At 45.3% G+C, this 27,801-nt stretch overlaps 1 protein-coding gene across 1 annotated transcript in view; it reads left to right on the top strand.

Moving 5' to 3' along the window:
• Positions 1–27,801, top strand: part of rps6kal (ribosomal protein S6 kinase a, like) — an 85,756-nt gene that overhangs the window by 43,282 nt on the left and 14,673 nt on the right. The window contains exons 10-14 of the mRNA XM_045717794.2: positions 4,634–4,722; positions 5,196–5,260; positions 10,036–10,138; positions 10,266–10,390; positions 18,382–18,504. Of these exons, the coding sequence (XP_045573750.1) occupies positions 4,634–4,722; positions 5,196–5,260; positions 10,036–10,138; positions 10,266–10,390; positions 18,382–18,504 (505 nt within the window). The remainder of the gene's footprint in view (positions 1–4,633; positions 4,723–5,195; positions 5,261–10,035; positions 10,139–10,265; positions 10,391–18,381; positions 18,505–27,801) is intronic.

The raw sequence follows: 27,801 nt of genomic DNA, 5'->3' as shown, positions 1-27,801 counted from the left end.
TGGTATAGGACCATAATAACATGTTATATCAGGGATGGAGTGGTATAGGACCATAATAACATGTTATATCAGGGATGGAGTGGTATAGGACCATAATAACATGTTATATCAGGGATGGAGTGGTATAGGACCATAATAACATGTTGTATCAGGGATGGAGTGGTATAGGGCCATAATAACATGTATCAGGGATGGAGTGGTATAGGGCCATAATAACATGTTATATCAGGGATGGAGTGGTATAGAGCCATAATAACATGTTATATCAGGGATGGAGTGGTATAGGGCCATAATAACATGTTATATCAGGGATGGAGTGGTATAGGGCCATAATAACATGTTATATCAGGGATGGAGTGGTATAGGGCCATAATAACATGTTGTATCAGGGATGGAGTGGTATAGGGCCATAATAACATGTTGTATCAGGGATGGAGTGGTATAGGGCCATAATAACATGTTGTATCAGGGATGGAGTGGTATAGGGCCATAATAACATGTTATATCAGGGATGGAGTGGTATAGGGCCATAATAACATGTTATATCAGGGATGGAGTGGTATAGGACCATAATAACATGTATCAGGGATGGAGTGGTATAGGGCCATAATAACATGTTATATCAGGGATGGAGTGGTATAGGGCCATAATAACATGTTATATCAGGGATGGAGTGGTATAGGACCATAATAACATGTTGTATCAGGGATGGAGTGGTATAGGGCCATAATAACATGTATCAGGGATGGAGTGGTATAGGGCCATAATAACATGTTATATCAGGGATGGAGTGGTATAGAGCCATAATAACATGTTATATCAGGGATGGAGTGGTATAGGGCCATAATAACATGTTATATCAGGGATGGAGTGGTATAGGGCCATAATAACATGTTATATCAGGGATGGAGTGGTATAGGGCCATAATAACATGTTGTATCAGGGATGGAGTGGTATAGGGCCATAATAACATGTTGTATCAGGGATGGAGTGGTATAGGGCCATAATAACATGTTGTATCAGGGATGGAGTGGTATAGGGCCATAATAACATGTTATATCAGGGATGGAGTGGTATAGGGCCATAATAACATGTTATATCAGGGATGGAGTGGTATAGGGCCATAATAACATGTTATATCAGGGATGGAGTGGTATAGGGCCATAATAACATGTTATATCAGGGATGGAGTGGTATAGGACCATAATAACATGTTGTATCAGGGTTGGAGTGGTATAGGGCCATAATAACATGTTATATCAGGGATGGAGTGGTATAGGGCCATAATAACATGTTATATCAGGGATGGAGTGGTATAGGGCCATAATAACATGTTGTCTCAGGGATGGAGTGGTATAGGACCATAATAACATGTTGTCTCAGGGTTGGAGTGGTATAGGGCCATAATAACATGTTGTATCAGGGATGGAGTGGTATAGGGCCATAATAACATGTTGTCTCAGGGATGGAGTGGTATAGGGCCATAATAACATGTTGTATCAGGGATGGAGTGGTATAGGACCATAATAACATGTTATATCAGGGATGGAGTGGTATAGGGCCATAATAACATGTTATATCAGGGATGGAGTGGTATAGGGCCATAATAACATGTTATATCAGGGATGGAGTGGTATAGGGCTATAATAACATGTTATATCAGGGATGGAGTGGTATAGGGCCATAATAACATGTTATATCAGGGATGGAGTGGTATAGGACCATAATAACATGTTGTATCAGGGATGGAGTGGTATAGGGCCATAATAACATGTATCAGGGATGGAGTGGTATAGGGCCATAATAACATGTTATATCAGGGATGGAGTGGTATAGAGCCATAATAACATGTTATATCAGGGATGGAGTGGTATAGGGCCATAATAACATGTTATATCAGGGATGGAGTGGTATAGGGCCATAATAACATGTTATATCAGGGATGGAGTGGTATAGGGCCATAATAACATGTTGTATCAGGGATGGAGTGGTATAGGGCCATAATAACATGTTGTATCAGGGATGGAGTGGTATAGGGCCATAATAACATGTTGTATCAGGGATGGAGTGGTATAGGGCCATAATAACATGTTATATCAGGGATGGAGTGGTATAGGGCCATAATAACATGTTATATCAGGGATGGAGTGGTATAGGGCCATAATAACATGTTATATCAGGGATGGAGTGGTATAGGGCCATAATAACATGTTATATCAGGGATGGAGTGGTATAGGACCATAATAACATGTTGTATCAGGGTTGGAGTGGTATAGGGCCATAATAACATGTTATATCAGGGATGGAGTGGTATAGGGCCATAATAACATGTTATATCAGGGATGGAGTGGTATAGGGCCATAATAACATGTTGTCTCAGGGATGGAGTGGTATAGGACCATAATAACATGTTGTCTCAGGGTTGGAGTGGTATAGGGCCATAATAACATGTTGTATCAGGGATGGAGTGGTATAGGGCCATAATAACATGTTGTCTCAGGGATGGAGTGGTATAGGGCCATAATAACATGTTGTATCAGGGATGGAGTGGTATAGGACCATAATAACATGTTATATCAGGGATGGAGTGGTATAGGGCCATAATAACATGTTATATCAGGGATGGAGTGGTATAGGGCCATAATAACATGTTATATCAGGGATGGAGTGGTATAGGGCTATAATAACATGTTATATCAGGGATGGAGTGGTATAGGACCATAATAACATGTATCAGGGATGGAGTGGTATAGGACCATAATAACATGTTATATCAGGGATGGAGTGGTATAGGGCCATAATAACATGTTGTATCAGGGATGGAGTGGTATAGGACCATAATAACATGTTGTATCAGGGATGGAGTGGTATAGGACCATAATAACATGTTATATCAGGGATGGAGTGGTATAGGGCCATAATAACATGTTATATCAGGGATGGAGTGGTATAGGGCCATAATAACATGTTGTATCAGGGATGGAGTGGTATAGGGCCATAATAACATTCCAGTTTGCTCTGTTTTGTTGTTGATTCTTTCCAATGTATCAATTATATATATTTTTTCCCCTCGTGCTTTGGTTTGGTCTAATTGTGTTGCTGTCCAGGGGCTCTGTGGGGTCTGTAGCAGAGTCCCTGCACCAGCTGGCAGACATTCATCTCTCTGTAGGTGATGGCTTTGTTATGGAAGGTTTGAGAATCGCTTCTTTTTAGGTGGTTGTAGAATTTAAGTTATTTTATGGATTTTGATCATTTGTAGGTATAGTCCAAATTCTGGATATTTTTTGCAGAATTCTCAATTGGGTGTTTGTTCCTGTTTTGTATGTTCTTGTTTGGTGAGTGGACCACAAACATAGAGGGCAATGGGTTCTGTAACTGATTCAAGTATTTGTAGCCAGATCCTAATTGGGATGTCAAATGTTATGTTCCTTTTGATGCCGTAGAAGGCCCTTCTGCCTTGTCTCTCAGATCATTAATAGCTTTGTGGAAGTTACCTGTGGTGTTGATGTTTAGACCGAGGTATGTATAATTCTTTGTGTGCTCTAAGGCAACGGTGTCTAGGTAGAATTTATGGTCGTGGTCCTGGCATCTGGACCTTTTTTGAAATGCCATTCTTTTTGTTTTACTGAGATTTACTGTCAGGGCCCAATTCTGACATAATCTGTGCAGAAGATCTAGGTGTTGCTGTAGGCCCTCCTTGGTTGGGGACAGATCTAGGTGCTGCTGTAGGCCCTCCTTGGTTGGGGACAGATCTAGGTGTTGCTGTAGGCCCTCCTTGGTTGGGGACAGATCTGGGTGCTGCTGTAGGCCCTCCTTGGTTGGGGACAGATCTAGGTGCTGCTGTAGGCCCTCCTTGGTTGGGGACAGATCTGGGTGTTGCTGTAGGCCCTCCTTGGTTGGGGACAGATCTAGGTGCTGCTGTAGGCCCTCCTTGGTTGGGGACAGATCTAGGTGCTGCTGTAGGCCCTCCTTGGTTGGGGACAGATCTAGGTGCTGCTGTAGGCCCTCCTTGGTTGGGGACAGATCTGGGTGTTGCTGTAGGCCCTCCTTGGTTGGGGACAGATCTAGGTGCTGCTGTAGGCCCTCCTTGGTTGGGGACAGATCTAGGTGCTGCTGTAGGCCCTCCTTGGTTGGGGACAGATCTAGGTGTTGCTGTAGGCCCTCCTTGGTTGGGGACAGATCTAGGTGCTGCTGTAGGCCCTCCTTGGTTGGTGAAGAGGGTGGGACTCAAGCTGCATCCCTGTCTCACCCCTCCGGCCCTAAAGGAAGAAATCTGTTTTTTGTTTATTTTGTCCGCGCACATTATTTGTGTACATTGATTTTATAATATTGTCGGTTTTCCCTTTATGCCGCTTTCCACCAGTTTATACAGCAGGCCCTCATGCCAAAATGAGTCTCAAGCTTTTTTTTTTAATCAATAAAGCATGAGAAGACTTCACTTTTTATTAGCATTTCTTTTTCAATTAGGATGTGCAGGGTGAATACGTGGTCTGTCGTACGATATTTTGGTAAGAAGCCAATTTGACATTTGTTCAGGTCATTGTTTTCACTCGCTCTCTTCTCTCCTGTCTTCTCTCTCCCCTCCTGTCTTCTCTCCTCCCTCCCTCCCTCCCTCTCTCCCTCTCTCCCTCAGAGCTAAGTTAGGGATGCCTCAGTTCCTGAGTCTAGAAGCCCAGAGTCTGCTGAGAATGCTGTTTAAACGCAACCCTGCTAACCGCCTGGGTAAGTTTCTTTGTTTATTAGGATCCCCATTAGTTCCTGTTTATTATGGATCCCCATTAGTTCCTGTTTATTATGGATCCCCATTAGTTCCTGTTTATTATGGATCCCCATTAGTTCCTGTGTTATTATGGATCCCCATTAGTTCCTGTTTATTATGGATCCCCATTAGCTTTTGCAGAGGCAGCAGCTACTCTTCCTGGGGTCCACAAACAACACAAAACATGACAAGTAACAAAACACTGATAGAACGGTCACACAAATTAACCACATGGGTGAGAGTGTGTGTGTTCCTGACGGTTGTCTCGTGTGTGTGTGTGTGTGTGTGTGTGTGTGTGTGTGTGTGTGTGTGTGTGTGTGTGTGTGTGTGTGTGTGTGTGTGTGTGTGTGTGTGTGTGTGTGTGTTACTGGCGGTTGTCTCGTTGTAGGTGTGTGTGTGTGTGTGTTGTTACTGACGGTGTTCTGTATCTGTGTAGGGGCTGGGGCCGACGGGGTGGAGGAGATCAAACGTCACGCCTTCTTCTCATCAATCGACTGGAATGTGAGTCACACACACACACACACACACACACACACACACAAAATGCATCCCATTCCCACCTAACAGACGGCTTACTTAGGATTGGTCTGTGGAGTGCTAGGTGTGGAGTGCTAGGTGTGGAGTGCTAGGTGTGGAGTGCTAGGTATGTGTCTGGGCAGAGGTCTGACAGTGTGTGTGTTAATATTTCAGTGGGGAGTGTTTATGAGCCAGCAGGAGACAATTGGCTGAGACCAGGAGGAAGGGGAGGGTTTAATATGGGCTGGTGGCTGGGCCTTTATGTTGCTCGTTCGCTCTCTCAATTCAATTCAACAGGGCTTTAATTGGCATGGGAAACATGTTTACATTGCCAAAGCAAGTGAAATAAACAAACTAAAGTGAGAAGACACAAAACAATATAAAAAACTATTAGGAAGTAACAGATAACACTGAACAGACTGAACAGATAACACTGAACAGACTGAACAGTTAACCTCTTACATCTAGACGTTCCGCTAGCGGAACACCTGCTCCAATATCCAATGATAGGCGTGGCGCGAATTACAAATTCCTCAAAAATACAAAAACTTCAATTTTTCAAACATATGACTATTTCACAGCATTTTAAAGATAAGACTCTCCTTTATCTAACCACACTGTCCGATTTCAAAAAGGCTTTACAACGAAAGCAAAACATTAGATTATGTCAGCAGAGTACCAAGCCAGAAATAATCAGACACCCATTTTTCAAGCTAGCATATAATGTCACAAAACCCCAGAAGACAGCTAAATGCAGCACTAACCTTTGATGATCTTCATCAGATGACAACCCTAGGACATTATGTTATACAATACATGCATGTTTTGTTCAATCAAGTTCATATTTATATCAAAAACCAGCTTTTTACATTAGCATGTGACTAGCATGTGACTAGCATTCCCACCGAACACTGCCGGTGAATTTACTAAATTACTCACGATAAACGTTCACAAAAAGCATAACAATTATTTTAAGAATTATAGATACAGAACTCCTCTATGCACTCGATACGTCCGATTTTAAAATAGCTTTTTGGTGAAAGCACATTTTGCAATATTCTAAGTACATGGCCCAGGCATCACGGGCTAGCTATTTAGACACCCGGCAAGTTTAGCACTCACCAATATCAGATTTACTATTATAAAAGATTGACTACCTTTTGTTGTCTTCGTCAGAATGCACTCCCAGGACTGCTACTTCAATAACAAATGTTGGTTTGGTCCCAAATAATCCATCGTTATATCCGAATAGCGGCGTTTTGTTCGTGCGTCCCAGACACTATCTGAAATGGTAAATCAGGGTCGTGCGCATGGCGCAATTCGTGACAAAAAAAATCTAAATATTCCATTACCGTACTTCGAAGCATGTCAACCGCTGTTTAAAATCCATTTTTATGCCATTTTTCTCGTAAAAAAGCGATAATATTCCGACCGGGAATCTCCTTTTAGCTAAACAGAGGAAAGTAAACAAAGCTTTCGGTCGACGCGGGCACGAGCCTGAGTCTCACAGTACTGTAACCAGCCACTACCCAAACGCGCTACTTTGTTTCAGCCAGAGCCTGCAAAGCCACGATTCAGCTTTTTACCGCCTTCTGAGACCCTATGGCAGCCGTAGGAAGTGTCACGGGACAGCTAAGATCCTCACTCTTCAATAAACAGAGACAAGAAGAACGACACCTTGTCAGACAGGCCACTTCCTGCATGAAACCTTGTCAGGTTTTTGCCTGCCAAATGAGTTCTGTTATACTCACAGACACCATTCAAACAGTTTTAGAAACTTTAGGGTGTTTTCTATCCATATGTAATAAGTATATGCATATTCTAGTTACTGGGTAGGAGTGGTAACCAGATTAAATCGGGTACGTTTTTTATCCAGCCGTGAAAATACTGCCCCCTAGCCATAACACGCTAAAAACCAAGCCATGAGGAATTGTTCGAAGAGCTCTGAGACCGGATTTTGTCGAGGCATAGATCTGGGGAAGGGTACCAAAACACGGGAGAAAACAAACGTGGGCCTGGCAACTGGACTTTTATTGGAACACCATTATTTTTGTCTTACTGAGATTTTCTGTCAGGGCCCAGGTCTGTCAGGGCCCAGGTCTGTCAGGGCCCAGGTCTGTCAGGGTCCAGGTCTGACAGAATCTGTGCAGAAGATCTAGGTGCTGCTGTAGGCCCTCCTTGGTTGGGGACAGAAGCACCAGATCATCAGCAAACAGTAGACATTTGACTTCAGATTCTAGTAAGGGTGAGGCCGGGTGCTGCAGACTGTTCTAATGCCCTCGCCAATTCGTTGATATATATGTTGAAGAGGGTGGGGCTTAAGCTGCATCCCTGTCTCACCCCACGGTGCTGTGGGAAGAATTTTTTTTGTTGTTGGCAATTTTAACCCATTTGTTGTTTGTGTACATGGATTTTATAATGTCTTGTTTTTCCCCTAACATCACTTTTTAACAATTTGTATAGCAGACCCTCATTCCAAATTGAGTCTAAAGCTTTTATGAAGTCAACAAAGCATGATAAGACTTTGTTTGTTAGTCAATTTGGGTGTGCAGGGTGAAAACGTGGTCTGTCGTACAGTAATTTAGTAAAAAGCCAATTTGACATTTGCTCAATACACTGTTTTCACTGAGGAAATATACGAGTCTGCTGTTAATGATAATCCACAGGATTTTCCCAAGGTTGCTGTTGACGCATATCCCACGGTAGTGGGGTCAAATTTGTCTCCACTTTTGTGGATTGGGGTGATAAGTCCTTGTCTCCAAATATTGGGGAAGATGCCGGTGCTGAGAAGAGTTTAAATATAGCCAATTGGAATTTGTGGTCTGTATATTTTAGAATTTCATTTAGGATTCCATCAACACCACAGGCCTTTTAGGGTTGGAGGGTTTAAATTTTGTCCTATAGTTCATTCAATGTAATTGGAGAATCCAGTGTGTTCTGGTCGTACTTAATAGTTGATTCTAAGATTTGTATTTGTTCATGTACAGTTGAAGTCGGAAGTTTACATACACTTAGGTTGGAGTCATTAAAACTTGTTTTTCAACCACAAATTTCTTGTTAACAAACTATAGTTTTGGCAAGTCGGTTAGGACATCTACTTTGTGCATGACAAGTAATATTTCCAACAATTGTTTACAGACAGATTATTTCACTTATAATTCACTGTATCACAATTCCAGTGGGTCAGAAGTTTACATACACTAAGTTGACTGTGCCTTTTAAACAGCTTGGAAAATTCCAGAAAGTTATGTCATGGCTTTAGAAGCTTCTGCTAATTGACATCATTTGAGTCAATAAGAGGTGTACCTTGGATGTATTTCAAGGCCTACCTTCAAACTCAGTGCCTCTTTGCTTGACATCATGGGAAAATCTAAAGAAATCAGCCAAGACCTCAGGAAAATAAAATGGTAGACCTCAACAAGTCTGGTTCATCCTTGGGAGCAATTCCCAAACACCTGAAGGTACCACGTTCATCTGTACAAACAATAGTACGCAACTATAAACACCATGGGACCACGCAGCCGTCATACCGCTCAGAAAGGAGACGCGTTCTGTCTCCTAGAGATGAACGTACTTTGGTGTGAAAAGTGCACATCAATCCCAGAACAACAGCAAAGGACCTTGTGAAGATGCTGGAGGAAACGGGTACAAAAGTATCTATATCCACAGTAAAACGAGTCCTATATCAACATAACCTGAAAGGCTGCTCAGCAAGGAAGAAGCCACTGCTCCAAAACCGCCATAAAAAAGCCAGACTACGGTTTGCAACTGCACATGGGGACAAAGATTGTACTTTTTGGAGAAATGTCCTCTGGTGTGATGAAACAAAAATAGAACTGTTTGACCATAATGACCATCGTTGTGTTTGGAGGCAAAAGGGCGAGGCTTGCAAGCCGAAGAACACCATCCCAACTGTGAAGTACGGGGGTGGCAGCATCATGTTGTGGGGGTGCTTTGCTGCAGGAGGGACTGGTGCACTTCACAAAATAAATGGCATCATAAGGTAGGAAAATTATGTTGATATATTGAAGCAACATCTCAAGACATCAGTCAGGAAGTTGAAGCTTGGTCGCAAATGGGTCTTACAAATTGACAATGTCCCCAACTATACTTCCAAAGTTGTGGCAAATTGGCTCAAGGACAGCAAAGTCAAGGTATGGGAGTGGCCATCACAAAGCCCTGACCTCAATCCTATAGAAAGTTTGTGGGCAGAACTGAAAAAGCGTGTGCGCGCAAGGAGGCCTGCAAACCTGACTCAGTTACACCAGCTCTGTCAGGAGGAATGGGCCAAAATTCACCCAACTTATTGTGGGAAGCTTGTGGAAGGCTACCTGAAACGTTTGATCCAAGTTAAACTATTTAAAGGCAATGCTACCAAATACTAATTGTGTATGTAAACTTCTGACCCACTGGGAATGTCTCGCTCTCTCTCTTTCTGTGTCTCTCTCTCTGTGTCTTTAGACTGTTCATTATGACTTGGAACGGAAATGAAATATGAATATCTCAGCTTAACCCTCCCTCTCTCTCTCCCCTCCCTCCCTCCCCTCCCTCTCTCTCTCCCTCTCTCTCTCTCTCTCCCTCCCTCTCTCTCTCCCCTCCCTCTCTCTCTCCCCTCCCTCTCTCTCTCCCCTCCCTCTCTCTCCCCTCCCTCTCTCTCTCCCCTCTCCCCTCCCTCTCCCCTCTCCCCTCACTCTCTCTCTCCCCTCACTCTCTCTCTCCCCTCCCTCTCTCTCTCCCCCCCTCCCTCCCTCCCTCCCTAGAAGCTATACAGGACAGAGCTCCAGCCTCCGTTCAAACCAGCAGCAGGGAAGCCTGACGACACGTTCTGCTTCGACCCAGAATTCACCGCTAAAACACCCAAAGGTACATGAGGGTTGGGTGACTGTAGATGGCTGTTAGTGACTTGGTGTGTGGGTCACAGTCTAGATTCTCCAGGTGTTCCTTCTATTGCTAACACACATCTCGTGTGGGTGTGTCTGGGTGTGTGTAGACTCCCCAGGTATTCCTCCCAGTGCCAATGCCCATCAGCTGTTTAAAGGGTTCAGCTTTGTGGCTCCAGCCTCTCTGGATGACAAGAAGGGCTCTCCTCTACTCAGCATCCTACCTATAGTACAGGTACACACACACACACACACACACACACACACACACACACGGCTCCCCACTGCTCAACATTGTGCCTTTAGTACATGTTCACACGCTTGAATGTTTCAATTAATTTTCTCTCTCACAGCCCTTGACTCTGTTGGTGCTGCCACCTGGGGGATGGAGTGTAGAAGTGTATCCGAACTGTATGCTACCACTAAACGACCTACTACTTCATTTAAGGATCGGACCCTTTTTTTTCCATTTTTCGCCTAAAATGACATACCCAAATCTAAATGCCTGTAGCTCGGGACCTGAAGCAAGGATAGGAAAACACTTTGAAGTTTGTGGAAATGTAAAATGAATGTAGTAGAAAATAACACATTAGATCTGGTAAAAGATAATACAAAAACGTTTTCTTTAAATGTATTTTTTTCTCCCATCTTTAAAATGCAATAGAAAGGCCATAATGTACTATTCCAAGATGACGTAGCAGTCAGACGTCTTTGTCCTTCGTCTTGTTGTGTCCCGTGTATATTTACATCTTTTATTCGCATATCTTTATATATTTTTTTATTCTAAAAACTCAACCTCAAAACATTCTCCTGCAACCCGCCTCACCAATTAAAAAAAAAAAAGTATTATTTACCTCAAATCTGAAATCCACAACAGAAGCTAGCCAGCGGTTAGCCAGAGGCTGGCCAGTTCACTGGCTAACGTTGGAGTTCAGCTAGCCACGGTTGGCGGTCATCAGCTATCCCTTAGCTTGAAAAGCTATCGCCAGTTTTGTACAACGCGACTCAGACCAGAGCATACCGGACCTATTTTCTCTCCATATCCCCGGATTTCTACCGCAGGCTCTGGACATTTACACCTGGATCTTGCAGCTAGCTAGCTGCTACCCGAGTGACTATTGGCTAACGTCGGTCCCGGAGCTAACATCAATTATTCCGGAGCTAGCCAGCTGAAGAGTTCCATCAGCCACTCCTGGGCTACAATCACGTATCCGGACCCGTTTTTACTGCCGATGCGGAGCCCCATCGGGCCTTCACAACTGGACTACCGACGTTATCTGCCCGAGGGAGTTATCCAACTGGCCCCTCCGTCGCGACGTAACCTGAACGCCCATCTGCTGCCCGCTAATCGTTAGCTGTCTTATCGGCTGCTATCTGAATAGGTCTATCGGACAATTTTCTTTGGCCACTATAGCTATAACTATTTTGGCAATTGGATTGGTCCCCCCTACCACACGGAACCCCACTAATCTACAGACGGAAACGCACGAGGTGGCTAAAAACAGACCTCCCTCCATCTTCTGCCAGCTTGCAACCTATGGTCCGGCTAGCTGTCTGAATCTCACGGGACCCTTATGATCACTCGGCTAAGCATGTCTCTCCTTAATGTCAATATGCCTTCTCCATTGCTGTTCTGGTTAGTGTTTATTGGCTTATTTCACTGTAGAGCCTCTAGCCCTGCTCATTATACCTTATCCAACCTCTCAGTTCCTCCACCCACACATGCTATGACATCTTCTGGTTTCAATGATGTTTCTAGAGACAATATCTCTCTCATCATCACTAAATGCCTAGGTTTACTTACCTCCACTGTATTCACATCCTACCATACCTTTGTCTGTACATTATACCTTGAAGCTATTTTATCGCCCCCAGAAACCTGCTCCTTTTACTCTCTATTCTGGACGTCATAGACGACCAATTCTCATAGCTTTTAGCCGTACCCTTATCCTACTCCTTCTCTGTTCCTCTGGTGATGTAGAGGTGAATCCAGGCCCTGCAGTGCCTAGCTCCACTCCTATTCCCCAGGCACTATCATTTGTTGACTTCTGTAACCGTAAAAGCCTTGGTTTCATGCATGTTAACATTAGAAGCCTTCTCCCTAAGTTTGTTTTATCCACTGCTTTAGCACACTCTGCCAACCCGGATGTCCTAGCCGTGTCTGAATCCTGGCTTAGGAAGTCCACCAAAAACTCTGAAATCTTCATCCCTAACTACAACATTTTCAGACAAGATAGAACTGCCAAAGGGGGCGGTGTTGCAATCTACTGCAGAGATAGCCTGCAGAGTTCTGTCCTACTATCCAGGTCTGTACCCAAACAATTTGAACTTCTACTTTTAAAAATCCATCTCTCTAAAAACAAGTCTCTCACCGTTGCCGCCTGCTATAGACCACCCTCTGCCCCCAGCTGTGCCCTGGACACCATATGTGAACTGATTGCCCCCCATCTATCTTCAGAGCTCGTGCTACTAGGTGACCTAAACTGGGACATGCTTAACACCCCAGCCATCCTACAATCTAAGCTTGATGCCCTCAATCTCACACAAATTATCAATGAACCTACCAGGTACAACCCCAAAGCCGTAAACACGGGCACCCTCATAGATATCATCCTAACCAACTTGCCCTCCAAATACACCTCTGCTGTTTTCAATCAAGATCTCAGCGATCACTGCCTCATTGCCTGCATCCGTAATGGGTCAGCGGTCAAACGTCCTCCACTCATCACTGTCAAACGCTCCCTGAAACATTTCAGCGAGCAGGCCTTTCTAATCGACCTGGCCCGGGTATCCTGGAAGGATATTGACCTCATTCCATCAGTAGAGGATGCCTGGTCATTCTTTAACCTCTATGGGCTATGTGGGACGCAAGCGTCCCACCCCTGGTACACCCAATCAACAACAGGTGAAATATCAAGACCGCCAAATTTGAAAACAATTAAATGTCATAATTCAAATTTCTCAAACATACAACTATCTTACACCCTTTGAAAGATAAACATCTCCTTAATCTAACCACGTTGTCCGATTTCAAAAAGGCTTTACGGCAAAAGCATAAAGTTAGATTATGTTAGGAGAGTACATTGACAATAGCTGTGTGTAATGTTTTGTCAATTCAAAGACCGGCGTCACCAAAAGCAGAAAACCAGCTAAAATGATGCACTAACCTTTGACAATCTCCATCAGATGACACTCCTAGGACATTATGTTAGACAATGCATGCATTTTTTGTTCTATCAAGTTCATATTTATATCCAAAAACAGCGTTTTACTATGGCGTTGATGTTGAGGAAATCGTTTCCCTCCAATAACCGCCAGTCAAGCAGCACAACAAATTAAATAATTACTATTCGAAAACATTGGTAAAATATTATATTGTCATTCAAAGAATTATAGATTTACATCTCTTGAACGCAACCGGATTGCCAGATTTAAAAATAACCTTACTGGGAAATCACACTTTGCAATAATCTGAGCACTGCGCCCAGAAAAATACGCTTTGCGATACAGACTAACCGCCATGTTGGAGAGATCGAAAATACTATGTAAATAATCCATTACCTTTGATTCTCTTCATCAGATGTCACTTCCAGGAATCCCAGGGCCATAACAAATGTAGTTTTGTTCGAAAAAGCTCATAATTTATGTCCAAAAAGCTCCGTGTTGTTAGCACATGATCTATGCCAGCCGGACTTCTCGTCATGAACGAGGGGGGAAAAAATATTTACGTTCGTTCAAACATGTCAAACGTTGTATAGCATAAATCATTAGTGCCTTTTTTAACCAGAACATGAATAATATTCAAGGCGGACGTTTGCATTCTCTTTTAAAACGTTTTGGAACGAGAGTACCCAACATGAACTCGTGCGCAAGAGTCTAATCGGCCATCACCGTTCCAAGGCTCTTGTTCGTTCAGTTCTCACAGTATAAGACTCAAAACACTTTCTAAAGACTGGTGACATCTAGTGGAAGCCATAGGAAGTGCTCAACAATTAATAAGCCCCTGTGTGTTTCAATGGCATAGGCTTAAAGGTAATTCAACACATCAGGTATCCACTTCCTGTCAGAATTTGTCTCAGGGTTTTGACTGCCATATGAGTTCTGTTATACTTACAGACACCATTCAAACAGTTTTAGAAAATTCAGAGTGTTTTCTATCCAAACCTGAACAATAATATGCATATTCTAGCTTCTGAGTTGGTGTAGGAGGCAGTTAAAAATGGGCACATATTTTTTTCAAAATTCTCAATACTGCCCCCTAGCCCCAAGAGGTTTTAAAAGTGCCTTCCTCACCATCTTAAATAAGCATGCCCCATTCAAAAAATGTTGAACCAGGAACAGATATAGCCCTTGGTTGTCTCCAGACCTGACTGACCTTAACCAACACAAAAACATCCTGTGGCGTTCTGCATTAGCATCGAACAGCCCCCGTGATATGCAACTTTTCAGCGACGTTAGAAACCAATATACACAGGCAGTTAGAAAAGCCAAGTCTAGCTTTTTCAAGCAGAAATTTGCTTCCTGCAACACAAATTCAAAAAAAGTTCTGGGACACCGTAAAGTCCATGGAGAATAAGAACACCTCCTCCCAGCTGCCCACTGCACTGAGGATAGGAAACTCTGTCACCACCGATAAATCCACTATAATTGAGAATTTCAATAAGCATTTTTCTACGGCTGGCCATGCTTTCCACCTGGCTACCTCTACCCCAGTCAACAGCACTGCACCCCCCACAGCAACTCGCCCAAGCCTTCCCCATTTCTCCTTCTCCCAAATCCAGCCAGCTGATGTTCTGAAAGAGCTGTAAAATCTGGACCCCTACAAATCAGCCGGGCTAGACAATCTGGACCCTTTCTTTCTAAAATTATCTGCCGAAATTGTTGCAACCCCTATTACTAGCCTGTTCAACCTCTTTCGTGTCGTCTGAGATTCCAAAAGATTGGAAAGCAGCTGCTGTCATCCCCCTCTTCAAAGGAGGGGACACTCTTGACCCAAACTGCTACAGACCTATATCTATCCTACCCTGCCTTTCTAAGGTCTTCGAAAGCCAAGTCAACAAACAGATCACCGACCATTTCGAATCCCACCGTACCTTCTCCGCTATGCAATCTGGTTTCAGAGCTGGTCATGGGTGCACCTCAGCCACGCTCAAGGTCCTAAACGACATCGTAACCACCATCGATAAGAAACAATACTTTGCTGCCGTATTCATTGACCTGGCCAAGGCTTTCGACTCTGTCAATCACCACATCCTCATCGGCAGACTCAATAGCCTTGGTTTCTCAAATGATTGCCTCGCCTGGTTCACCAATTACTTCTCTGATAGAGTTCAATGTGTCAAATCGGATGGCCTGTTGTCCGGGCCTCTGGTAGTCTCTATGGGAGTGCCACAGGGTTCAATTACCTAGGTGTCTGGTTAGACTGTAAGCTCTCCTTCCAGACTCACATCAAACTCCTCCAATCCAAAGTTAAATCTAGAATTGGCTTCCTATTTCGCAACAAAGCATCCTTCACTCATGCTGCCAAACATACCCTCGTAAAACTGACCATCCTACCGATCCTTGACTTCGGCGATGTCATTTACAAAATAGCCTCCAATACCCTACTCAATAAATTGGATGCAGTCTATCACAGTGCCATCCGTTTTGTCACCAAAGCCCCATATACTACCCACCACTGCGACCTGTATGCTCTCGTTGGCTGGCCCTCGCTTCATACTCGTTGCCAAACCCACTGGCTCCAGGTCATCTACAAGACCCTGCTAGGTAAAGTCCCCCTTATCTCAGCTCACTGGTCACCATAGCAGCACCCACCTGTAGCACGCGCTCCAGCAGGTATATCTCTCTGGTCACCCCTAAAGCCAATTACTCCTTTGGCTGCCTCTCCTTCCAGTTCTCTGCTGCCAATGACTGGAATGAACTACAAAAATCTCAAACTCGAAACACTTATCTCCCTCACTAGCTTTATGCACCAGCTGTCAGATCACTGCACCTGTACATAGCCCATCTGTAATTTAGCCCAAACAACTACCTCTTCCCCTACTGTATTTATTTATTTATTTTGCTCCTTTGCACCCCATTATTTCTATTTCTACTTTGCACTTTCTTCCACTGCCAATCTACCATTCCAGTGTTTTACTTGCTATATTGTATTTACTTTGCCACCATGGCCTTTATTGCCTTTACCTCCCTTATCTCACCTCATTTGCTCACATTGTATATAGACTTATTTTTCTACTGTATTATTGACTGTATGTTTGTTTTACTCCATGTGTAACTCTGTGTTGTTGTATGTGTCGAGCTGCTTTGCTTTATCTTGGCCAGGTCGCAGTTGTAAATGACAACTTGTTCTCAACTTGCCTACCTGGTTAAATAAAGGTGATGAATAAAATAAAGGAAATAAATAAATAAATAAATAAAAATTCCAGGTTAGGCGCAATTTAGATTTTAGCCACTAGATGGCAGCAGTGTACGTCCAAAGTTTAGACTGATTTAATGAACCATTGCATTTCTGTTCAAAATATTGTATCGCCCAAATGTGCCGATCCCGTAGAGGATAACTACCTCATTTGACATGATATTGGTACAGTGTAGGTACACATTCCATATTATGTAACTTGTGATTTGTTATATTACTACTTTCTCTCTCGACTCTTGCTTTTATTTATTGTACCAGACAGGTCAATTAAGAACAAATTCTTAATTATAATGTCTCCCGGTCTCCCTCTCGGTCTGTCGGGGTCTTCCTCTCGGTCTGTCGGGGTCTCTCTCCCGGTCTCTCTCTCGGGATCTTGCTATCTCTCTCTTGCTCTCTGTCTCTCTCAATTTTTCTATTCAATTTAAGGGCTTTATTGGCATGGGAAACGTATGTTAACATTGCCAAATCAAGTGAAATAGATAAAACAAAAATGAAATAAACAATAAAAATTCACAGTAAACATTACACTCATAAAAGTTCCAAAAGAATAAAGACATTTCAAATGTCTCATATATATAATGTGCAAATGGTTAAATTACAAAAAGGAAAATAAATAAACATAAATATGGGTTGTATTTAAATATGGTGTTTGTTCTTCACTGGTCACCCTTTTCTTGTGGCAACAGGTCACATCTTGCTGCTGTGATGGAACACTGTGGTATTTCACCCAGTAGATATGGGAGTTTATCAAAATTGGTTTTGTTTTATAATTCTTTGTGGATCTGTGTAATCTGAGGGAAATATGTGTCTCTAATATGGTCATACATTTGGCAGGAGGTTAGGAAGTGCAGCTCAGTTTCCACCTCATTTTGTTGGCAGGGTGCACATAGCCTGTCTTCTCTTGAGAGCCAGGTCTGTCTACGGCGGCCTTTCTCAATAGCAAGGCTATGCTCACTGAGTCTGTACATAGTCAAAGCTTTCCTTAAGTTTGGCTCAGTCACAGTGGTCAGGTATTCTGCCACTGTGTTCTCTCTCTGTTTAGGTCCAAATAGCATTCTAGTTTGCTCTGTTTTATTGTTGATTCTTTCCAATGTGTCAAGTGATTATCTTTTTGTTTTCTCATGATTTGGTTGGGTCTAATTGTGTTGCTGTCCTGGGGCTCTGTGGGGTCTGTTTGTGTTTGTGAACAGAGCCCCAGGACCAGCTTGCTTAGGGGACTCTTCTCCAGGTTCATCTCTCTGTAGGTGATGGCTTTGTTATGGAAGGTTTGGGAATCGCTTCCTTTAGATTGTTGTAGAATTTAACGGCTCTTTTCTAGATTCTGATAATTAGTGGGTATTGGCCTAATTCAGCTCTGCGTTATTTGGTGTTTTACGTTGTACACAGAGAATGTTTTGGTGTTTGTCCCATTTTGTGAATTCTTGGTTGGTGAGCGGACCCCAGACCTCACAACTGTAAAGGGCAATGAGTTCTGTAACTGATTCAAGTATTTGTAGCCAGATCCTAATTGGTATGTAGAATTTGATGTACCTTTTGATGCCATTTTATGTCTCACTCGCTGTCTCTCGCCCTGTCTCTCTCTCGCCCTGTCTCTCTCTCGCCCTGTCTCTCTCTCGCCCTGTCTCTCTCTCGCCCTGTCTTTCTCTGTCTTTCTCTGTCTTTCTCTGTCTCTCTCTCTCTCCCCCTGTCTCTCTCTCTCTCTCTCCCCCTGTCTCTCTCTCCCCCTGTCTCTCTCTCTCTCTCCCCCTGTCTCTCTCTCTCTCCCCCTGTCTCTCTCTCTCTCTCTCTGTCTCTGTCTCTGTCTCTAGATGCATGGTGGATCAGCCCAGTTCTCAGACCTGTATGAGCTTCAGGAGGATATTGGAGTTGGATCGTATTCTATCTGTAAACGCTGTGTACACAGAGTGTCTGTTATGGACTACGCTGTGAAGGTAACATAATACACATTAATATAGGTAACTAACAGAGTGTCTGTTATGGACTACGCTGTGAAGGTAACATAATACACATTAATATAGGTAACTAACAGAGTGTCTGTTATGGACTACGCTGTGAAGGTAACATAATACACATTAATATAGGTAACTAACAGAGTGTCTGTTATGGACGACGCTGTGAAGGTAACATAATACACATTAATATAGGTAACTAACAGAGTGTCTGTTATGGACGACGCTGTGAAGGTAACATAATACACATTAATATAGGTAACTAACAGAGTGTCTGTTATGGACGACGCTGTGAAGGTAACATAATACACATTAATATAGGTAACTAACAGAGTGTCTGTTATGGACGACGCTGTGAAGGTAACATAATACACATTAATATAGGTAACTAACAGAGTGTCTGTTATGGACTACGCTGTGAAGGTAACATAATACACATTAATATAGGTAACTAACAGAGTGTCTGTTATGGACGACGCTGTGAAGGTAACATAATACACATTAATATAGGTAACTAACAGAGTGTCTGTTATGGACGACGCTGTGAAGGTAACATAATACACATTAATATAGGTAACTAACAGAGTGTCTGTTATGGACGACGCTGTGAAGGTAACATAATACACATTAATATAGGTAACTAACAGAGTGTCTGTTATGGACGACGCTGTGAAGGTAACATAATACACATTAATATAGGTAACTAACAGAGTGTCTGTTATGGACGACGCTGTGAAGGTCACATCATTAGTTACCTTCACAGTGATGTTATGGTAACACTACTCTCTAATCCATATTATCTGTACATCCTTTATTATAGTGATGTTACTATCATAGAATGATGTATTACATCTCTGATTTACAAGTGTTTTACTAAATAAAGCTTCTAACCCCAAGCCATCAGACTGCTGAACAATTAATAAAATGGCCACTGGACTATTTACATTGACCCCCCCCCCCCCCCCCTCCTCCCTTTTGTACACTGCTGCTACTTGCTGTTTATTATCTATGCATAGTCACTTCACCCCACCTACATGTACAAAGTACCTCAACTAACCTGTACCCACTGCACATTGACTCTGTACCGGTACCCCCTGTATATAGCCTCCACATTGACTCTGTACCGGTACCCCCTGTATATAGCCTCCACATTGACTCTGTACCGGTACCCCCTGTATATAGCCTCCACATTGACTCTGTACCGGTACCCCCTGTATATAGCCTCCACATTGACTCTGTACCGGTACCCCCTGTATATAGCCTCCACATTGACTCTGTACCGGTACCCCCTGTATATAGCCTCCACATTGACTCTGTACCGGTACCCCCTGTATATAGCCTCCACATTGACTCTGTACCGGTACCCCCTGTATATAGCCTCCACATTGACTCTGTACCGGTACCCCCTGTATATATAGCCTCCACATTGACTCTGTACCGGTACCCCCTGTATATATAGCCTCCACATTGACTCTGTACCGGTACCCCCTGTATATAGCCTCCACATTGACTCTGTACCGGTACCCCCTGTATATAGCCTCCACATTGACTCTGTACCGGTACCCCCTGTATATAGCCTCCACATTGACTCTGTACCGGTACCCCCTGTATATAGCCTCCACATTGACTCTGTACCGGTACCCCCTGTATATAGCCTCCACATTGACTCTGTACCGGTACCCCCTGTATATAGCCTCCACATTGACTCTGTACCGGTACCCCCTGTATATAGCCTCCACATTGACTCTGTACCGGTACCCCCTGTATATAGCCTCCACATTGACTCTGTACCGGTACCCCCTGTATATAGCCTCCACATTGACTCTGTACCGGTACCCCCTGTATATAGCCTCCACATTGACTCTGTACCGGTACCCCCTGTATATAGCCTCCACATTGACTCTGTACCGGTACCCCCTGTATATAGCCTCCACATTGACTCTGTACCGGTACCCCCTGTATATAGCCTCCACATTGACTCTGTACCGGTACCCCCTGTATATAGCCTCCACATTGACTCTGTACCGGTACCCCCTGTATATAGCCTCCACATTGACTCTGTACCGGTACCCCCTGTATATAGCCTCCACATTGACTCTGTACCGGTACCCCCTGTATATAGCCTCCACATTGACTCTGTACCGGTACCCCCTGTATATAGCCTCCACATTGACTCTGTACCGGTACCCCCTGTATATAGCCTCCACATTGACTCTGTACCGGTACCCCCTGTATATAGCCTCCACATTGACTCTGTACCGGTACCCCCTGTATATAGCCTCCACATTGACTCTGTACCGGTACCCCCTGTATATAGCCTCCACATTGACTCTGTACCGGTACCCCCTGTATATAGCCTCCACATTGACTCTGTACCGGTACCCCCTGTATATAGCCTCCACATTGACTCTGTACCGGTACCCCCTGTATATAGCCTCCACATTGACTCTGTACCGGTACCCCCTGTATATAGCCTCCACATTGACTCTGTACCGGTACCCCCTGTATATAGCCTCCACATTGACTCTGTACCGGTACCCCCTGTATATAGCCTCCACATTGACTCTGTACCGGTACCCCCTGTATATAGCCTCCACATTGACTCTGTACCGGTACCCCCTGTATATAGCCTCCACATTGACTCTGTACCGGTACCCCCTGTATATAACCTCCACATTGACTCTGTACCGGTACCCCCTGTATATAGCCTCCACATTGACTCTGTACCGGTACCCCCTGTATATAGCCTCCACATTGACTCTGTACCGGTACCCCCTGTATATAGCCTCCACATTGACTCTGTACCGGTACCCCCTGTATATAGCCTCCACATTGACTCTGTACCGGTACCCCCTGTATATAGCCTCCACATTGACTCTGTACCGGTACCCCCTGTATATAGCCTCCACATTGACTCTGTACCGGTACCCCCTGTATATAGCCTCCACATTGACTCTGTCCCGGTACCCCCCTGTATATAGCCTCCACATTGACTCTGTACCGGTACCCCCTGTATATAGCCTCCACATTGACTCTGTACCGGTACCCCCTGTATATAGCCTCCACATTGACTCTGTACCGGTACCCCCTGTATATAGCCTCCACATTGACTCTGTACCGGTACCCCCTGTATGTAGCCTCCACATTGACTCTGTACCGGTACCCCCTGTATATAGCCTCCACATTGACTCTGTACCGGTACCCCCTGTATGTAGCCTCCACATTGACTCTGTACCGGTACCCCCTGTATATAGCCTCCACATTGACTCTGTACCGGTACCCCCTGTATGTAGCCTTCACATTGACTCTGTACCGGTACCCCCTGTATATAGCCTCCACATTGACTCTGTACCGGTACCCCCTGTATATAGCCTCCACATTGACTCTGTACCGGTACCCCCTGTATATAGCCTCCACATTGACTCTGTACCGGTACCCCCTGTATATAGCCTCCACATTGACTCTGTACCGGTACCCCCTGTATATAGCCTCCACATTGACTCTGTACCGGTACCCCCTGTATATAGCCTCCACATTGACTCTGTACCGGTACCCCCTGTATATAGCCTCCACATTGACTCTGTACCGGTACCCCCTGTATATAGCCTCCACATTGACTCTGTACCGGTACCCCCTGTATATAGCCTCCACATTGACTCTGTACTGGTACCCCCTGTATATAGCCTCCACATTGACTCTGTACCGGTACCCCCTGTATATAGCCTCCACATTGACTCTGTACCGGTAGCCCCTGTATATAGCCTCCACATTGACTCTGTACCGGTAGCCCCTGTATATAGCCTCCACATTGACTCTGTACCGGTACCCCCTGTATATAGCCTCCACATTGACTCTGTACCGGTACCCCCTGTATATAGCCTCCACATTGACTCTGTACCGGTAGCCCCTGTATATAGCCTCCACATTGACTCTGTACCGGTACCCCCTGTATATAGCCTCCACATTGACTCTGTACCGGTACCCCCTTGTATATAGCCTCCACATTGACTCTGTACCGGTACCCCCTGTATATATCCTCCACATTGACTCTGTACCGGTACCCCCTGTATATAGCCTCCACATTGACTCTGTACCGGTACCCCCTGTATATAGCCTCCACATTGACTCTGTACCGGTACCCCCTGTATATAGCCTCCACATTGACTCTGTACCGGTACCCCCTGTATATAGCCTCCACATTGACTCTGTACCGGTACCCCCTGTATATAGCCTCCACATTGACTCTGTACCGGTACCCCCTGTATATAGCCTCCACATTGACTCTGTACCGGTACCCCCTGTATATAGCCTCCACATTGACTCTGTACCGGTACCCCCTGTATATAGCCTCCACATTGACTCTATACCGGTACCCCCTGTATATAGCCTCCACATTGACTCTGTACCGGTACCCCCTGTATATAGCCTCCACATTGACTCTGTACCCCCCTGTATATAGCCTCCACATTGACTCTGTACCGGTACCCCCTGTATATAGCCTCCACATTGACTCTGTACCGGTACCCCCTGTATATAGCCTCCACATTGACTCTGTACCGGTAGCCCCTGTATATAGCCTCCACATTGACTCTGTACCGGTACCCCCTGTATATAGCCTGCACATTGACTCTGTACCGGTACCCCCTGTATATAGCCTCCACATTGACTCTGTACCGGTACCCCCTGTATATAGCCTCCACATTGACTCTGTACCGGTACCCCCTGTATATAGCCTCCACATTGACTCTGTACCGGTACCCCCCTGTATATAGCCTCCACATTGACTCTGTACCGGTACCCCCTGTATATAGCCTCCACATTGACTCTGTACCGGTACCCCCTGTATATAGCCTCCACATTGACTCTGTACCGGTACCCCCTGTATATAGCCTCCACATTGACTCTGTACCGGTACCCCCTGTATATAGCCTCCACATTGACTCTGTACCGGTACCCCCTGTATATATAGCCTCCACATTGACTCTGTACCGGTACCCCCTGTATATATAGCCTCCACATTGACTCTGTACCGGTACCCCCTGTATATAGCCTCCACATTGACTCTGTACCGGTACCCCCTGTATATAGCCTCCACATTGACTCTGTACCGGTACCCCCTGTATATAGCCTCCACATTGACTCTGTACCGGTACCCCCTGTATATAGCCTCCACATTGACTCTGTACCGGTACCCCCTGTATATAGCCTCCACATTGACTCTGTACCGGTACCCCCTGTATATAGCCTCCACATTGACTCTGTACCGGTACCCCCTGTATATAGCCTCCACATTGACTCTGTACCGGTACCCCCTGTATATAGCCTCCACATTGACTCTGTACCGGTACCCCCTGTATATAGCCTCCACATTGACTCTGTACCGGTACCCCCTGTATATAGCCTCCACATTGACTCTGTACCGGTACCCCCTGTATATAGCCTCCACATTGACTCTGTACCGGTACCCCCTGTATATAGCCTCCACATTGACTCTGTACCGGTACCCCCTGTATATAGCCTCCACATTGACTCTGTACCGGTACCCCCTGTATATAGCCTCCACATTGACTCTGTACCGGTACCCCCTGTATATATAGCCTCCACATTGACTCTGTACCGGTACCCCCTGTATATATAGCCTCCACATTGACTCTGTACCGGTACCCCCTGTATATATAGCCTCCACATTGACTCTGTACCGGTACCCCCTGTATATAGCCTCCACATTGACTCTGTACCGGTACCCCCTGTATATAGCCTCCACATTGACTCTGTACCGGTACCCCCTGTATATAGCCTCCACATTGACTCTGTACCGGTACCCCCTGTATATAGCCTCCACATTGACTCTGTACCGGTACCCCCTGTATATAGCCTCCACATTGACTCTGTACCGGTACCCCCTGTATATAGCCTCCACATTGACTCTGTACCGGTACCCCCCTGTATATAGCCTCCACATTGACTCTGTACCGGTACCCCCTGTATATAGCCTCCACATTGACTCTGTACCGGTACCCCCTGTATATAGCCTCCACACTGACTCTGTACCGGTACCCCCTGTATATAGCCTCCACATTGACTCTGTACCGGTACCCCCTGTATATAGCCTCCACATTGACTCTGTACCGGTACCCCCTGTATATAGCCTCCACATTGACTCTGTACCGGTACCCCCTGTATATAGCCTCCACATTGACTCTGTACCGGTACCCCCTGTATATAGCCTCCACATTGACTCTGTACCGGTACCCCCTGTATATAGCCTCCACATTGACTCTGTACCGGTACCCCCCTGTATATAGCCTCCACATTGACTCTGTACCGGTACCCCCTGTATATAGCCTCCACATTGACTCTGTACCGGTACCCCCTGTATATAGCCTCCACATTGACTCTGTACCGGTACCCCCTGTATATAGCCTCCACATTGACTCTGTACCGGTACCCCCTGTATATAGCCTCCACATTGACTCTGTACCGGTACCCCCTGTATATAGCCTCCACATTGACTCTGTCCCGGTACCCCCCTGTATATAGCCTCCACATTGACTCTGTACCGGTACCCCCTGTATATAGCCTCCACATTGACTCTGTACCGGTACCCCCTGTATATAGCCTCCACATTGACTCTGTACCGGTACCCCCTGTATATAGCCTCCACATTGACTCTGTACCGGTACCCCCTGTATATAGCCTCCACATTGACTCTGTACCGGTACCCCCTGTATATAGCCTCCACATTGACTCTGTACCGGTACCCCCTGTATGTAGCCTCCACATTGACTCTGTACCGGTACCCCCTGTATATAGTCTCCACATTGACTCTGTACCGGTACCCCCTGTATGTAGCCTTCACATTGACTCTGTACCGGTACCCCCTGTATATAGCCTCCACATTGACTCTGTACCGGTACCCCCTGTATATAGCCTCCACATTGACTCTGTACCGGTACCCCCTGTATATAGCCTCCACATTGACTCTGTACCGGTACCCCCTGTATATAGCCTCCACATTGACTCTGTACCGGTACCCCCTGTATATAGCCTCCACATTGACTCTGTACCGGTACCCCCTGTATATAGCCTCCACATTGACTCTGTACCGGTACCCCCTGTATATAGCCTCCACATTGACTCTGTACCGGTACCCCCTGTATATAGCCTCCACATTGACTCTGTACCGGTACCCCCTGTATATAGCCTCCACATTGACTCTGTACTGGTACCCCCTGTATATAGCCTCCACATTGACTCTGTACCGGTACCCCCTGTATATAGCCTCCACATTGACTCTGTACCGGTAGCCCCTGTATATAGCCTCCACATTGACTCTGTACCGGTAGCCCCTGTATATAGCCTCCACATTGACTCTGTACCGGTACCCCCTGTATATAGCCTCCACATTGACTCTGTACCGGTACCCCCTGTATATAGCCTCCACATTGACTCTGTACCGGTAGCCCCTGTATATAGCCTCCACATTGACTCTGTACCGGTACCCCCTGTATATAGCCTCCACATTGACTCTGTACCGGTACCCCCTGTATATAGCCTCCACATTGACTCTGTACCGGTACCCCCTGTATATATCCTCCACATTGACTCTGTACCGGTACCCCCTGTATATAGCCTCCACATTGACTCTGTACCGGTACCCCCTGTATATAGCCTCCACATTGACTCTGTACCGGTACCCCCTGTATATAGCCTCCACATTGACTCTGTACCGGTACCCCCTGTATATAGCCTCCACATTGACTCTGTACCGGTACCCCCTGTATATAGCCTCCACATTGACTCTGTACCGGTACCCCCTGTATATAGCCTCCACATTGACTCTGTACCGGTACCCCCTGTATATAGCCTCCACATTGACTCTGTACCGGTACCCCCTGTATATAGCCTCCACATTGACTCTGTACCGGTACCCCCTGTATATAGCCTCCACATTGACTCTGTACCGGTACCCCCTGTATATAGCCTCCACATTGACTCTGTACCCCCCTGTATATAGCCTCCACATTGACTCTGTACCGGTACCCCCTGTATATAGCCTCCACATTGACTCTGTACCGGTACCCCCTGTATATAGCCTCCACATTGACTCTGTACCGGTACCCCCTGTATATAGCCTCCACATTGACTCTGTACGTACCCCCTGTATATAGCCTCCACATTGACTCTGTACCGGTACCCCCTGTATATAGCCTCCACATTGACTCTGTACCGGTACCCCCTGTATATAGCCTCCACATTGACTCTGTACCGGTAGCCCCTGTATATAGCCTCCACATTGACTCTGTACCGGTACCCCCTGTATATAGCCTGCACATTGACTCTGTACCGGTACCCCCTGTATATAGCCTCCACATTGACTCTGTACCGGTACCCCCTGTATATAGCCTCCACATTGACTCTGTACCGGTACCCCCTGTATATAGCCTCCACATTGACTCTGTACCGGTACCCCCTGTATATAGCCTCCACATTGACTCTGTACCGGTACCCCCTGTATATAGCCTCCACATTGACTCTGTACCGGTACCCCCTGTATATAGCCTCCACATTGACTCTGTACCGGTACCCCCTGTATATAGCCTCCACATTGACTCTGTACCGGTACCCCCTGTATATAGCCTCCACATTGACTCTGTACCGGTACCCCCTGTATATAGCCTCCACATTGACTCTGTACCGGTACCCCCTGTATATAGCCTCCACATTGACTCTGTACCGGTACCCCCTGTATATAGCCTTGTTATTGTTATTTTATTGTATTATTTTTTACTTTAGTTTATTTGGTAAATATTTTCTTAACTCTTCTTGAACTGCACTGTTGGTTAAGGGCTTGTAAGTAAGCATTTCACGGTAAGGTCTACACTTGTTGTATTCGGCTCTTGTGACAAAATTTGATTAGAAATTAATAGGATACCTGTGATTACTACACTGAGTCTATGGAGCAGTTCTCATATCAACCAGCAGAGGGCAGGAGAACAACTCATAGCATCACAGTCGGATTCTGGCTTGTTGCTCACTACTGTGATGCTGCACCATAGTTCAAAATGCCCATCACTTTCCGGGAAGATTTAGCAACTCTACACAGTTCATATAGAAAGATTAACTTAAGGGCCTCCCGAGTGGCGCAAGGCACTGCACCGCAGTACTTAAGGCGTCACTACAGACCCTGGTTTGATCCCAGGCTGTCACAACCGGCCGTGACCGGGAGTCAACATCGGGCGGCGCACAATTGGCCCATCGTTGTCTGGGTTCGGACGG

Source organism: Salmo salar, chromosome 05 (assembly GCF_965601325.2).
Source record: "Salmo salar chromosome 05, fSalSal1, whole genome shotgun sequence".
Lineage (NCBI taxonomy): Eukaryota > Metazoa > Chordata > Actinopteri > Salmoniformes > Salmonidae > Salmo > Salmo salar.
Note: the sequence above shows the minus strand (reverse complement) of the source record. Positions and strands in the feature narration are given on the sequence as shown.